This window comes from Bicyclus anynana, chromosome 1 (genome assembly GCF_947172395.1).
Source record: "Bicyclus anynana chromosome 1, ilBicAnyn1.1, whole genome shotgun sequence".
Taxonomy (NCBI): Eukaryota; Metazoa; Arthropoda; class Insecta; order Lepidoptera; family Nymphalidae; genus Bicyclus; species Bicyclus anynana.
The window spans coordinates 3,214,725-3,228,924 of NC_069083.1; the positions used below are offsets into that span (position 1 = coordinate 3,214,725).

Sequence of the window (14,200 nt, forward strand, 5' to 3'; positions counted from 1 at the left end):
TTCTTGGATTATTGAATCTATTTAACTCTACACTCCATTTTACGAAATAATAATGTTTGACACCGAATAAGTAATTTTTATCTATGGAATATGGATGGACTTCAAAAATGGCGTAATAATTTTTTGACATTGATTTAATTTTAGTGTTGCAAGTTCCTTTGAAGTAATTTTCTTTATTCCTGCTACTTTTTTTTTTTATTCCACTGTTTACATTAAATACATTTGAATACATTTTCTTTAATAATCATTAAAATTATTTTTTACTATACATGATGAATTTGGGTGGGAAGTACCAAATCATGGCGTAAACTTAATAAGTAATTTAGTATTGCTAGTGTGTCACAATTTATGTGATTTAGAAAGATATTTTTATAAAATACATTTAATATGAATTTATTAAATAATACTATTAGGTTGTTATCTTTAGATAACTATGAGTATGTATGACAGCAAAACTCAAAGAAACTGAATAATCATACCTTTTTTTACTGCTACGAACGTAGCCTGACTATAAAAATAAAAGTCTAGTTAATCACTTTGTCACAGTTACAGTAAATTCAACTCATTTGGGCTAAGAGTTTGCGTGCGCTTGTACAACATAGAATATGCAAATTGCAAGGGTTGTCCACATATAGCTCCACCTGCTGTGGTGTTAAATTAACCTTAAATTACCTTAGTGCGTATACCGTTACAATTTATTTCGTCATTTACCAAAGCAAAACAACGCTTTTTTTATTTTACGTTATATAACCTAACATAAAAAAAAGTGTATTCATTTAGTATAAACTAAATGAATACAGTATAACAGACAAATATACGGACTGAAAATATAAATTACTGGTAACACTTTTTCAAACTATTGACATATTTTGCGATTTGACAGCTGTCATTATTTCAAGAACTGCGAATGTGAACTCGGATTACGTAAATCAGCGAGCAAAGATTTTATAAAGGCAAGGATAAAGGAGGAAAAATGCTGAAAGTAGCAAGTACTGTAAGGTTTATTGCTAAAAAGGGCAACAACGTACGTGCCCTAGCCACTGCCGCTGCATACAAGCAGGCCCTCGTCAATGTTCCTCCGACGCAGCTTACAGTGCTCGATAATGGGATCCGCGTTGCCTCGGAAGATTCCGGCGCCGCTACTGCCACTGTGGGGCTCTGGATTGACGCCGGATCGAGGTACGAGAACTCTAAAAACAACGGTGTCGCCCACTTCCTAGAGCACATGGCTTTTAAAGGCACTAGCAAGAGATCTCAAACAGACTTAGAACTCTTGGTTGAGAACATGGGAGCACATTTAAACGCGTACACATCTCGGGAGCAGACAGTTTTCTACGCTAAGTGCCTCGCCAACGATGTCCCCGCTGCCATTGAAATCCTTGCTGATATCATTCAGAATTCATCGCTCGCCGAACCCGAAATCGAACGAGAACGTGGTGTTATCCTCCGCGAAATGCAAGACGTCGAAAGCAACCTGCAAGAAGTGGTATTTGATCATTTGCATGCTACCGCATTCCAGGGCACTCCTTTAGGACAAACAATCCTTGGACCCACCAAAAATATCAAGAAGATCTCCAAGGCAGATCTCCAGCAATATATTAAAACCCACTACCAGCCAAGTAGGATTGTGTTGTCAGGTGCTGGAGGAGTTTCGCATGGCAAACTTGTAGACTTAGCAAACAAACATTTGGGTAGTCTGAAAAATACAGCGACTGATGTAGAGTTACTGCCTTGCCGTTACACTGGCTCAGACATTCGGGTTAGAGATGACTCCATGCCGCTCGCACATATTGCTATTGCTGTTGAAGGAGCCGGGTGGACAGATGCTGATAACATTCCTCTGATGGTTGCCAACACTCTTATTGGAGCATGGGACAGGTCTCAGGGTGGTGCTGCCAACAATGCCTCCTATTTAGCCCGAGCTGCATCTTGTGAAAATCTGTGTCACAGCTTCCAGTCCTTCAACACTTGCTACAAGGACACAGGTCTCTGGGGCATCTATTTTGTAGCAGAACCAATGCAGATTGATGATATGGTGTACAATATTCAAAAGGAATGGAATAAGTTGTGCACATCAGTGACCGAAGGAGAGGTTGAGAGGGCCAAGAATCTCCTAAAGACCAATATGTTATTGCAACTTGATGGAACTACACCAGTTTGTGAGGATATTGGCCGTCAAATCTTATGTTACAACAGGCGTATTCCCCTACATGAGCTTGATGCAAGGATCGACTCTGTAAATGTACAAAATATCAGAGATGTTTGCTACAAATTCCTCTTTGACCGCTGCCCAGTTGTAGCAGCCGTCGGACCCACCGAAGGTCTTCCAGACTACACCAGGATCCGTGGTGGAATGTACTGGGTCAGGGTATAAATTATAAACTCTTATATTTAAAACTATTAGTGAAAATTCAAATCAGTTAAGTTAAAAATCATTAAACCTCTCACCCAAATGTCTTTGTTTTATTGCAATAAAACACTTTTCTTTGGAGGATGTATTTATTTTATAGTAATAGTACAATAAAATAAGTAATGTGTAAATAAATAATTGAAATAAATCTATAATTTTTTTTAATTTACATTTATATTGGAATTAGGTATTGCATAACATTTCTTAATTACTAATATTTATAACATAAAAAATCTTTAATAACTAAAATATATTTGGCCAAACCAATACACATATTATATTGTTTGGCAATTTTAAGGCAGCGACCACACCACATACAGTTTGCTGCTGTTTGTAACTTTGTAAGACTTTTGGCTGGTGGGAGGCTATAGCTGTGGCTAGTTACCATCCTACTGACAAAGTTGTACCGCCAAGAAATTTAGCGATTCACTATGATGTTGTGTAGAAACTAAAAGGGGTGTGGATTTTCATCCTCCTAACAAGTCAGCCCGCTTCCATCTTAGATTGCATCATCATTTACCATCAGGTGAGATTGTAGTCAAGAGCTAACTTCTAAAGAATAAAAAAGGGCTATTTGTAGGATCAAACTCTTGCTATCAGGCACCAGCATACTAAAGCCAAACTCGTGGAATGTGTATCAGTATCACTAACAGTGGAATTCATAGATGTTGTTGGGGCACCCTCAGGGGATCATTCACCTGCTGAGTGTCAATTTCTCAAACAAATAGAGGTTAAATTCGGCTGAACGATCCCCCGGGGGTGCCCCTAAATGTCCATGAATTCCACTGTAAGAAATGAAATAGCTCCACTTGATATGCTTTTGATTTGCTGGAGCAGTATGGTTTACTAGGACATTATATAAAATAAATAGAATGTGAGTATTTCTGTGAAGGCCACCTAAATCATATTTGCAAAGTCCAAATATGATCTCTTAATACAAATATTGTGAATGTAATTATATTTAAATAAAGAATTGTTTTTTTGTTTTTGGTGCACTCATAATTTCTTCTTAAAACACTTTATTGTCATCACAAGGATGAAATTTTTTTTATTATTAGTTAAAATAGAACAGCCAGCAAAAATATCCTTTCAGACTTCAAATGTGAATGCCAATTTCTCCAGTTACTGTATACTGTACGCGCCATAAATCCCTTTGCAGGGCTGCGTTTTTGACAGGATGGCAAAAATTTGCTAAGGATGACTATTAAAATGAAAAGATTTTATAATAAATATGTGATGTTACTTACAGCTCAATCATCATAGATGTTTTTTTCAGTATTGACATGTTTTAGCTTATCTAAATTACATAGTACAAAGATGAAAATTAACAAAAAGCTAACTTTTTGTAGGCCAGGCCAGTAGTTTTTCTATGTAAAAATGAAGTGTCATGTCTTTTCTCTTACAAAAGACACCCCCAACCACAAAGCATTATAGCACCACCAAAAAAAAAGACTGACTTTCAAAACAGCAACTGCTGAAAAACTCATTTATAAGCTCCATGTTTGTCTATTCAAGTCATGTTACCTTCTAGCTCTGTATTGTAATGTTGTTATCAAATTGCTATTTTATGGAAGCTAATAAATAGCTCAGACATCTTTACTATTTACTAAATCATAAATTAATTGATTATTATCTAATTATCTATGCTCCTGCTTATGGTACATCAGGAGTTGGCTTTTCGGTAGGTTTTTCTTCAGATTTTTCTGCCACACTGGTAACACTGGGCTTTCCTACAATACTGGTCTGCTTCTTTTTCCCGTATGGCAACACTGGCTCCGCGTGACTGATAAGGCTCGCAGATGAAATAAACACCGATACTTGTTCAGGAGTGGGACACGCGACTATTAGAGTATCTTCGTAGGAGTAGCCAGAGTTTGTTAGAATCTGTTCCAACTGAACAAAAAAGCCAACAACATTGTTCTGAAACAAGCAATAAGTTTTATTATAGTTAATTTGACTCATGAGTAGAATAGGATAGGGCTAGGGAGCCCTATCCTATTCTACTCCCACCCTACACCTACCCTACCCCTACCTACCTAACTCCACCCCTACCCTCTCTCTCGTGGCTTGTTACCAGCCCACCGCCAAAGACGTACCGCCAAGCAATTTAGCGTTCCGGTACGATGTCGTGTAGTATAACCGAAAGGGGTGTGGATTTTCATCCTCCTCCTAAAAAGTTAACCCGCTGTCATCTTGGATTGCATCATCGCTTACCTACCATCAGGAGAGATTGTAGTCAAGCTAGGGCTAACATGTAAAGAATAAAAAAAAATTAGAATTTAAACTATCGTGACCGTTATTCATATTAATTGATTGGCTACTCATGGCTACTCACGTGATATAAGTAAGTTAATATTTGATCGGGATCACGGATGGTTGCAGCCGACAGCGTGGAAACCGCTATTTCTTTAAATGTCACAAATAACAAACTTGGAACAAGATAGCATCAGTTATTATTAGTTCGGTTTGCTTACAAGACAAGTCTAATGAAGATGACATTAATGAACCGTCGGAGAGTGTAACGGAACCTTCACTCCCCACTACTCAACTCTTCTCCCAGCGCCCGATGCGAGCAGCTGCGCGCCGTGCCGCCGCTTCGCAGTTTGGATCGTCCCGCGTTGCAAGAACCAGCTCATGACTAAGGGTCCCTTATGGGTTAGAAACTAGTCGGGCATACTCCTACCTTATATCACGTGAGTATTAGCCGTGTTTCATAATCAATTAATTTTTTTTTTATTTATACTCTATACTAATATATTAAGGTGAAGAGTATTTTTGTTTGTTTGTTTGAACGCGCTAATCTCAGAAACTACTGGTCCGATGTAAAAAATTATTTCAATGTAGATAGCCCATTTATCGAGGAAGGCTATAGGCTATATATTATCCCCATTTTCCTACGGGAACGGGAACCACGCGGGTAAAACCGCGCGGCGTCAGCTAGTATATTTATAAAGTTACGTACCCTTATAGGTCTAAATAGTATGAACTCGGTTTCCTTGTTAGCGAGATACAGCTGCATGGAGCGCTGCAGGGGGGCGAGGTGCGACTTGATGCGCCGCTGCGTCTCCTTCACTACCGCGCCCAACTGCTCCGGCGTCGCCCACGGCTGGGACTTCAACTGCTCCGGTGGGGTGAATGCTTGGGCCTGAAGGAAATTACTGACTTTGCAATTTGCACTGATTTATTAATATATAAAAACAAAAAATCGAAAACCGTTTTACGTACAAAGATTTGACGGCCTCCGTGACGAAGTGGTACGCGCGGTGGATTTACAAAACGGAGGTCCTGGGTTCGATCCCCGGCTGGCCCGATTGAAATTTTCTCAATTGGTCCAGGCCTGGCTGGTGTGAGGCTTCAGCCGTGGCTAGCTGCCACCATACTGCCAAAGACGTACCGCCAAGCGATTTAGCGTTCCGATACGATGTCGTGTAGAAACCAAAAGGTGTAAGGATTTTCATTCTACTCCTAACAAGTTAGCCCGCTTCCATCTTAAACTGCATCATCTCTTACCACCAGGTGAAATTGTAGTCAAGTGCTAACTTGTAAGAATAAAAAAAAAAGATGAAATTTGGCTGGGAGATCCGTTAAAATCCGATTTTGCGTTTAGAAACTTTGGTATCTTAAACTAAATTTTTAAACCAAAATTCTAATACAAAGTATTTTACACAATAAGTTTCATGGTACAAGCATACCTTAGTAGTAGTGCTAGTATTGTAACATCTTGCAGCATTGCTGTGTAGCACATATTATTACTTAACGCCTACAAATAAGATTGATGGTTAAATTCTGTTGTGTTCCATGCCATATACTGTAAAAATTTACTGCATTTATGTGTCAATTTTCTACCATAAAGTGAGCCATCTTGTAAGTTCATCAATAATCATAACTATAAAATAATATCACCTATGCTTGGGACACTTCATTTAAGCAAATATCTATGTTTGATTAAATATTGATCATTAGAGGATTTCTTACTTACTAACCTTTTCAATAAACTCCATTATCGGTCCGGCCATGATCTCTGTGGCGATTTTAATGAAAGTTTCACAGCAGCTCTTCAACTGACGATCCACTTCCTTCCTCGAATCCAACAAATGTTCCCTCACTATTGGAGTGCCTTCCAACAAGAATTCCAAAAGAGCATTATTACTGTTCAAGTAGAAAATCTGCCTCGGCTTTTGCATCAACCCATAAGCTGCTGACCGTACATTGCTAAAGTCCAGAGTAGTCTCCTTGACTATAAAATCTACCTGAAAAGGTGCAATTTGTTCCCGCAAAATCAACAGATGTTTGATTTGGAACAACTCGCCGTCTACATCAGTTTTAGTAGCGGATATCTGTTTTGCTGCATTGTCTACGCTCTGTACGCAAAGCGATATAGCTTCTTGAGCTAATCCTTGGAAAACTCGCTTTTCCAGACACCTGTAAAGCCTGGACAGTGCTGCTAAAGTTCTCCTGACTCCAGGGTACCACATTCCGTGGAGGTCTGCAGGGGAGGCCTGCGGTCGTCGCTGGGCTTCAATGTTTATGTTGGCCACTTCTTGGGATGTCGTAGATATGTCTGATATCATAGAGTTGCGTGAATCGCTGCGTTTTAAGCTCTGCTCTTGTAAGGACAGAGCTATTTGCTGTAAAAAAAAAAAACAATATACAGATAAAATACAACAATATGTATGATAAACTAATAATAGTCGTCTGTTGTCTTTTCAACCTGTTGTTTAACAACATTGTTAACATTATTGTGCCTTTTTGGACTAACAAAGCCTCAATATTTTTTCAACATTTAATAATTACATATTACAATTTTAACGTTAAACAATAAGGCTTTAGTCACAAATTGTGCCGATGTATATAAGATAGAGATACTTTGCAACATGAGCAGCGAGCTACAGTGGCAGTGGGACAACTGTACCCACCTCCATCATGAGCAGCTTGTCGGGGTAGGCGAGGTCGCCGGGCGCGGGCCGGTACTTGAGCACGTCTGCGCGCAGGTGCACGTGCGCGCGGAACTCGAGCCGCTCCTGCGCGTCCTGCAGCAGCGAGCTACAGTGGCAGTGGTACAACTGTACCCACCTCCATCATGAGCAGCTTGTCGGGGTAGGCGAGGTCGCCGGGCGCGGGCCGGTACTTGAGCACGTCTGCGCGCAGGTGCACGTGCGCGCGGAACTCGAGCCGCTCCTGCGCGTCCTGCAGCAGCGAGCTACAGTGGCAGTGGTACAACTGTACCCACCTCCATCATGAGCAGCTTGTCGGGGTAGGCGAGGTCGCCGGGCGCGGGCCGGTACTTGAGCACGTCTGCGCGCAGGTGCACGTGCGCGCGGAACTCGAGCCGCTCCTGCGCGTCCTGCAGCAGCGAGCTACAGTGGCAGTGGTACAACTGTACCCACCTCCATCATGAGCAGCTTGTCGGGGTAGGCGAGGTCGCCGGGCGCGGGCCGGTACTTGAGCACGTCTGCGCGCAGGTGCACGTGCGCGCGGAACTCGAGCCGCTCCTGCGCGTCCTGCAGCAGCGAGCTACAGTGGCAGTGGTACAACTGTACCCACCTCCATCATGAGCAGCTTGTCGGGGTAGGCGAGGTCGCCGGGCGCGGGCCGGTACTTGAGCACGTCTGCGCGCAGGTGCACGTGCGCGCGGAACACGAGCCGCTCCTGCGCGTCCTGCAGCAGCGAGTTACAGTGGCAGTGGTACAACTGTACCCACCTCCATCATGAGCAGCTTGTCGGGGTAGGCGAGGTCGCCGGGCGCGGGCCGGTACTTGAGCACGTCTGCGCGCAGGTGCACGTGCGCGCGGAACACGAGCCGCTCCTGCGCGTCCTGCAGCAGCGAGCTACAGTGGCAGTGGTACAACTGTACCCACCTCCATCATGAGCAGCTTGTCGGGGTAGGCGAGGTCGCCGGGCGCGGGCCGGTACTTGAGCACGTCTGCGCGAAGGTGCACGTGCGCGCGGAACACGAGCCGCTCCTGCGCGTCCTGCAGCAGCGAGTTACAGTGGCAGTGGTACAACTGTACCCACCTCCATCATGAGCAGCTTGTCGGGGTAGGCGAGGTCGCCGGGCGCGGGCCGGTACTTGAGCACGTCTGCGCGCAGGTGCACGTGCGCGCGGAACACGAGCCGCTCCTGCGCGTCCTGCAGTAGCGAGCGCGCCGCGCTGCCCAGCGCACTCAGCGCCGCTGGGAGACACAGACAACACACGCTATACACAAACAACACGCTCGAGTCCTCCGCCGCGCGGTACAGGCACATCACTACAGTAGTGTAGTGCATGCAACAAGTGCGCGTGTGCATTGAGTTGGTCTCAGTAATAAATTCAATATAGTTTTTTATAAATAGCTGATAAAACAAGAAAATGGTACCCCGTATCATTAAAATTTAAAAATTACAAGGATTTTATTAAAATTTATTAAAGTGAATAAATCTAACTAAATAAAAAGAAATAAATAAAATAAAAACCCAAGTTTTTGAGTTATATCAAGATGGCGCCCATAGAGCAACTATTACATGACAATTGACAGCAAACGTCAAATCGATTAATGCATTGAATACGTCATCTATCCGCAATTATTACCCATAATAATGTTGCATTTCTTGGGAGATAATGAATATTATTTTGAAAGAATTAAAGTAAATTCGTAGATTTGTATAATCAAAAATAGTTAAAAAAATATATCTTGTTTTTATTTCCGCTAGGGTACAATGACTGATCCTGGGCTCCATACAATTTTGGACCATCTCCTTTGCAGGCTATATACTAGAACTAGACTAAGCGCAGCTCAGCGCGTGTGTAAGTCTGAGGAATAAGTGTTAAAGCTTATGTGCCTGTACTCCTTCTTATGACGTGCATAGTTAGGCACGTTTGACGTTGTCTGAAAAATGTAAAATACGTCAAAAAAAAATACGGCATAGTAAAAGAAGTTCTTGGATGGGGTGGACGGTGATAATCGTAGTGACGTCACTGTTCAGTTAACGCATGCTCACTCACGGTCGTTGTTGACCTGCTCCTCGATGACCTCGACGCGCAGTATGACGCACAGCTCGGCCAGCGTCTCCAGGTGGTTGATGTGGATGATGTACGGCCGCAGCGTCTCGTACAGGCCGTTGCACAACGAGCGGAGGTATTCCCTGCAAACATACAATTCAAATTGTTTTTCTACTTCCATTTATTAATAGGCTAGTTGATCGAATGCGAAATGAGTTTATCTACTGACGAACCAAAGTCACCGACTTAACACAACGTGTTGCGAAGCTGAAATGGTAATGGTTGGGACACATAGTTCGACAAGCCGATGGACGTTGGGACTAGAAAGCGCAGTGTTGGTTGCGCCCCACCAGGTGGATTGACGAAATCAAGCGAGTCGCAGGGATTCGCTGGATGCAGACGCCTCAGAATCGTGATGTTTGGAAATCTACAAAAGGCCCATGACCTTCAGGGGACGTCTTTCGGCCGTTATGGTGATGACGATTACCAGAAACACTCACTCGAGCGGCGGCGAGGGGCGCGCGAAGAAGTGCGTGTAGAGCGCGCACTCGTCGCGCACGGCCAGCGCCAGCAGCGAGCAGGCGGCGCGCAGCAGTGCGCAGTGGTCGCGCGCGTGCGTGTGCGCCGCAGTGCGCAGCGCGCCCGCCGCCGCGCCGCCCGCCACGCGCTGGCGCCGCGCCGCGTACTCGCGCTGCAGGTCCCACAGCAGCGACGCGTAGCTAGACATGGGAACAGTGAAGTAAAAATTACCATAAAACACTAATTTTAAAAATCAAAACAATTCAATAACTCGCGCGCGCGCCTCTTCCACTCTTACGCCTCCAGTGTTCTGTAGAGAGAAAGAGAGAACGAAATCACGCGCGATATGCGCAACGCGTATAGATGCAGTTTTATTGTTCGTGCGCGCGTGTGTGTGGTAGAAAATGCGGGACATCCGGGACGAATCCAACGTTTTACGGGACTATTTACTAATTATTTCATGGCGGGATTACATCTAGAATTACGGGACGGTCCCGCAGAATACGGGATGGGTGGCACCCTTATTCATGGGGCGCTATGTTAAATTCGACATTTCTCGACAGAGGAGTAAAATTTTTAAAAGTTTATTTTAAACAATTTTATTTTTTTGTCGGCTCTTTTCAGTAGGTAGATTCTGCCTAATTCTACTTGAAATACAATTTTTTTTTTTATAGTTATGTAGATACGAGTATAGATGATACAAATTACTCACTCCTCATTAACTTCAGCCCGTTTCTCCACTTCACTCAACACCATCTTCAGTTTGGGCGCGGCCGCTTGGAACTTGCCGAAGTAGACGGCGTAGGCAGTGTCCACGCCCCCGCCGTCCGCCGGCTCGTCGGGCGCCAGCACTTGCTCCGTGGCGTGGTTGAGGATGTGCGTGACGTAGGCGCGTATGAGGGAAATGGCCCGGCTTTGTAGGTGACGGTACTTCACCGAGTATGTGTGAGCTTCTTTGAATGTACTCTGGAAGTATTAAAAGCATTGGCTATAATATTAGACTCAGCAAAATAGCTCCCCTTAAACCTTTTAAACTTTCTCAGTAATGGAGTAGTTAAATCTATATATATAAAAGAAAGTCGTGTTAGTTTAACTTTTTATAACTCAAGATAGGCTGGACTATATATATGGATAGCTTAGAACCAGGAGACAGACATAAGATACTTAGGGTAGGGGTAGGGGAAGGTTAGAGGTAGTTTATTAGTATTAGAGTAATTCGCTAGGGCTGATTCTACATGTTTAAAGTTGTTGTCAATAGAGAATTTAAAACAAAATATCATGTACCCCATCAGTCCTCATCAGTCCTGCCCCTAGCGGATTATTTAAAAATCTTTACAGAAAAAAGGCTAATTTAATAACCTTACTTCAAAGCTTTCACAGCCATTTATCAACACATACTCTTTTAGAGGTTAATATGTAATTTGCAGGCCATAAAGAATGTAAAATATATTTACATTGGCCCTCATGTAATCCAAGCACTCGTCAATCTTAGCCAGCACATTGAAGAAAGCCTCACTATTGACGGACATGGTGGAGCTGTTGAGCCGCTGCGACAGATGCTCCACTTGTGTGAAGTAGTGCAGCTTGTGTTTTATGTCCTCGCCTGATGACAAAAATATATTTTGGTACAAAAATAAACACTTTTTTAATCTATATTAATATATAAAGCTGAAGAGTTTGTTCGGTTGAACTCGCTAATCTTACATTACTAAGAACTATCTTCCTCTACTACTAGCTAGATTTGCAGATCACACAGAGGTATGATACAACTCCAATGCAGGTTGGAGGATTTAAAAAATTTCATACAAATTATACTCTACAAAATAAATTTTACTTTCACACCCAATAGTTGTAAGACATAATTTTAAAAATGAATATTTTTTTATGACAAGTGTTTGCTATAGTATCAATTAAAACATATAATAATGACATTACCAATTCCTGAAAGTTTATTCTGATCAGCTAGCAGCTGCTCGCTCATGTTGTGAAGGGCATTCGTCTTGTTTGACACCAAGTTGTACTCCTCAGAGAGTTTGTTCAAATCTGACAATGTTGCTGTTATCTGAAAATGTGGAACATCATTATTAGTATTTATATCAGTATCTTACCAGTGTTGGCAATTCAGTAGTGTCACACACTTTGCCTCAGAGAATATTATGTTAAGCTAATTGCCCCAGTTATTGTAAATAACAACTGATAATGATTGTTCTTAACATGCCAACCTGCTTTGCAGCATAGTGGGTATGAGCTCTAAATCCCCACTCGTAGGGGTCCTGGTAAGTAAGGCACTTTGCTGGATTGTTGACTGTTGAAACATCTTATCTATATTTTGTTTCTTATTTGTTTTCATACACAAGTGGTATAAAATAATCAGAAAACCCTAATAGTTTAGAACTTGAAATCTTCTAGAGTCATAATTTTTATGAAAATTGTTTTCTTGGAAATTGTTGCAGGTATTTTGTATGGAGAGCCATGATAGCCCAGTGGTTATGACCTCTGCCTCTGATACCGGAGGGTGTGGGTTCGCACCTCCAACTTTTCAGTTGTGTGCATTTTGAAAAATCTCAAATGGTGAAGGAAAGACATGGTGATGAAACCTGCATACCAGAGAATTTTCTTAATTCTCTGAGTGTGTGAAGTCTGCCAATCGTCATTGGTCCATCATGGTGGACCAATGAAAAACCTAACCCTCGAGACTCGAGCTCAGCAGTGAGCCAAATTTATGTTGATAATGATGATGATGATGATTTTGTAAGTGCAACATCAGTAGAAACATAATATATTGTGTAGGGAAAAGACATTGTTAACCAATAGCAGTAGAATCGAAAATAACTTTTGTTGGAATGGAAGAAATGCAAGTGAAAGTGATTGACTGTCAATACTGCACTATTAGTCAAAAATATGTCAATTACTTTACACTAGAAATCTTACACTTATCTTAGGCGGCATATAAATATACTCAGAGGCACAATTACCCGCCCACTTTAATATGATGCAAGTATATTAAAATGATAACTTATATATATATTAAGAGGATAACTTGCCTCTGAGTATATATTAAAAGAAGAATAGTACCTGATTGTTCAATGAAACACACTCATTCCGTCTCTCCTCCAGCTGTTTATAATATGCTTCATACGGCTCATCATGCCTCTTCATATTCTCCTCATTGAGTGTATCATACCAGTCCAAGAACTCATATGTTGTGTCCACCTTGGGTATGTCTCCTGTATCAGTTGTAGGGACATCTGGAGTGTGCTATATTTTAAAAATAGAAAAAGCTAAAGTTTTTTTTTTTAAGAACTGGCTTTACTGCTTTAGGTTCTAAACCTTTTGAGAATAGTTTAGTATCTTACTACAAGGGCTAGATGCTGTGAAGTTGCTGACTTAGCACATATTAGATATCTTAGGGACATGTGTGTGTAAACTTACAATGATTGGGCATAAAAAAAATTGTATAACTTAATTTTAAATTTAATAAACACTCCAAAAAAGGTGGAATGGAAGATAATATACCTACGTAAAAAAAAATAATATACCCTGACTATAATTAAACAGATACATTACAAATAAGATGGAATGAAAGATGATAATTACAATTTTATAATTTTTAAGTTAGCCTTTGACTGTGATTTCATTATGTGAAATGACAATCCAGTCTAAGGTTAGTAACCTGAAGCTATAACTTGAACTTTTCTATTTTAACTGAATGAGATAGAATTATCTAGACTATTAGAACTTTTTAAATGTGCATACTACTTCATCAGTCGCTAACCCAAGGGCTAGGGCTTCCAAATCAAGAATTGCTTCCCTTTGACTCGATGTGAGCGGTGCTAGAGGATTATCAGGAGCCTCCCATAGCAGCAGTTTGTTTTGAATTTCTTTTAAAGTCATATTATCCATGACTTCCTACAAAAGTTTCATAGTTTTAGAAATTCTGGAGATAAACAAAATAGCTGGCCGCTGAAGATGACGTATATTAAATGTCACTGTCAACTTGTCAAGTCAATGCTGTCAATGTCACTTGTCAAATTTTCATTCATCCACAGACTTCTAATAACCGCTTTACTTCTTGAGCGATTCGCGCGCGAATCCATGAACAGTGCCTCTAACGCATAGAGGAATTAGAAAATGGAGATGCATTGCACTCAAATTCACGAACAAAATTGTCTGTCGTTTTTTGAGGGGGACGAAGTAAACACACAATGGACACAGAATATATTACTCACAACCACACAAAAATTTATTTATTTGTGTTTGATCTTGTTTTACGAATACACCTTTCTTGTTTT

At 41.6% G+C, this 14,200-nt stretch overlaps 2 protein-coding genes across 2 annotated transcripts; one reads left to right on the forward strand and one right to left on the reverse strand.

Annotated features, from left to right (window-relative positions):
• The first annotated feature begins 878 nt into the window (after positions 1-878).
• Positions 879-2,453, forward strand: LOC112055166 (mitochondrial-processing peptidase subunit beta). The gene has a single exon (XM_024095169.2). It carries the CDS (start codon positions 974-976, stop codon positions 2,372-2,374), a length of 1,401 nt encoding a protein of 466 aa, XP_023950937.2. The 5' UTR covers positions 879-973; the 3' UTR covers positions 2,375-2,453.
• A 252-nt stretch (positions 2,454-2,705) lies between these two features.
• LOC112055171 (conserved oligomeric Golgi complex subunit 3) lies at positions 2,706-13,893 on the reverse strand. Its single transcript, XM_052882898.1, has 11 exons — positions 13,665-13,893; positions 12,984-13,166; positions 11,844-11,970; positions 11,363-11,511; positions 10,621-10,874; positions 9,890-10,108; positions 9,393-9,532; positions 8,426-8,583; positions 6,394-7,038; positions 5,373-5,555; positions 2,706-4,330 (listed from the first exon to the last, which is right to left on the reverse strand). The coding sequence occupies exons 1-11, from the start codon at positions 13,809-13,811 to the stop codon at positions 4,064-4,066; spliced, it is 2,472 nt and encodes an 823-aa protein (XP_052738858.1). The 5' UTR covers positions 13,812-13,893; the 3' UTR covers positions 2,706-4,063.
• Between the last annotated feature and the right edge of the window lie 307 nt (positions 13,894-14,200).

What these genes read in the sequence shown, in the direction of transcription:
- LOC112055166 (XM_024095169.2), top strand. Translation starts at nt 974, where the DNA reads ATGCTGAAAGTAGCAAGTACTGTAAGGTTTATTGCTAAAAAGGGCAAC.
- LOC112055171 (XM_052882898.1), bottom strand. Translation starts at nt 13,811, where the DNA reads ATGGATAATATGACTTTAAAAGAAATTCAAAACAAACTGCTGCTATGG. An exon ending in GTGTTTCATTGAACAATCAG is followed by an intron (nt 11,971 to 12,983) that starts GTACTATTCTTC and finishes CCACATTTTCAG; the next exon opens with ATAACAGCAACATTGTCAGA. An exon ending in CGCCCCTCGCCGCCGCTCGA is followed by an intron (nt 9,533 to 9,889) that starts GTGAGTGTTTCT and finishes GTATGTTTGCAG; the next exon opens with GGAATACCTCCGCTCGTTGT.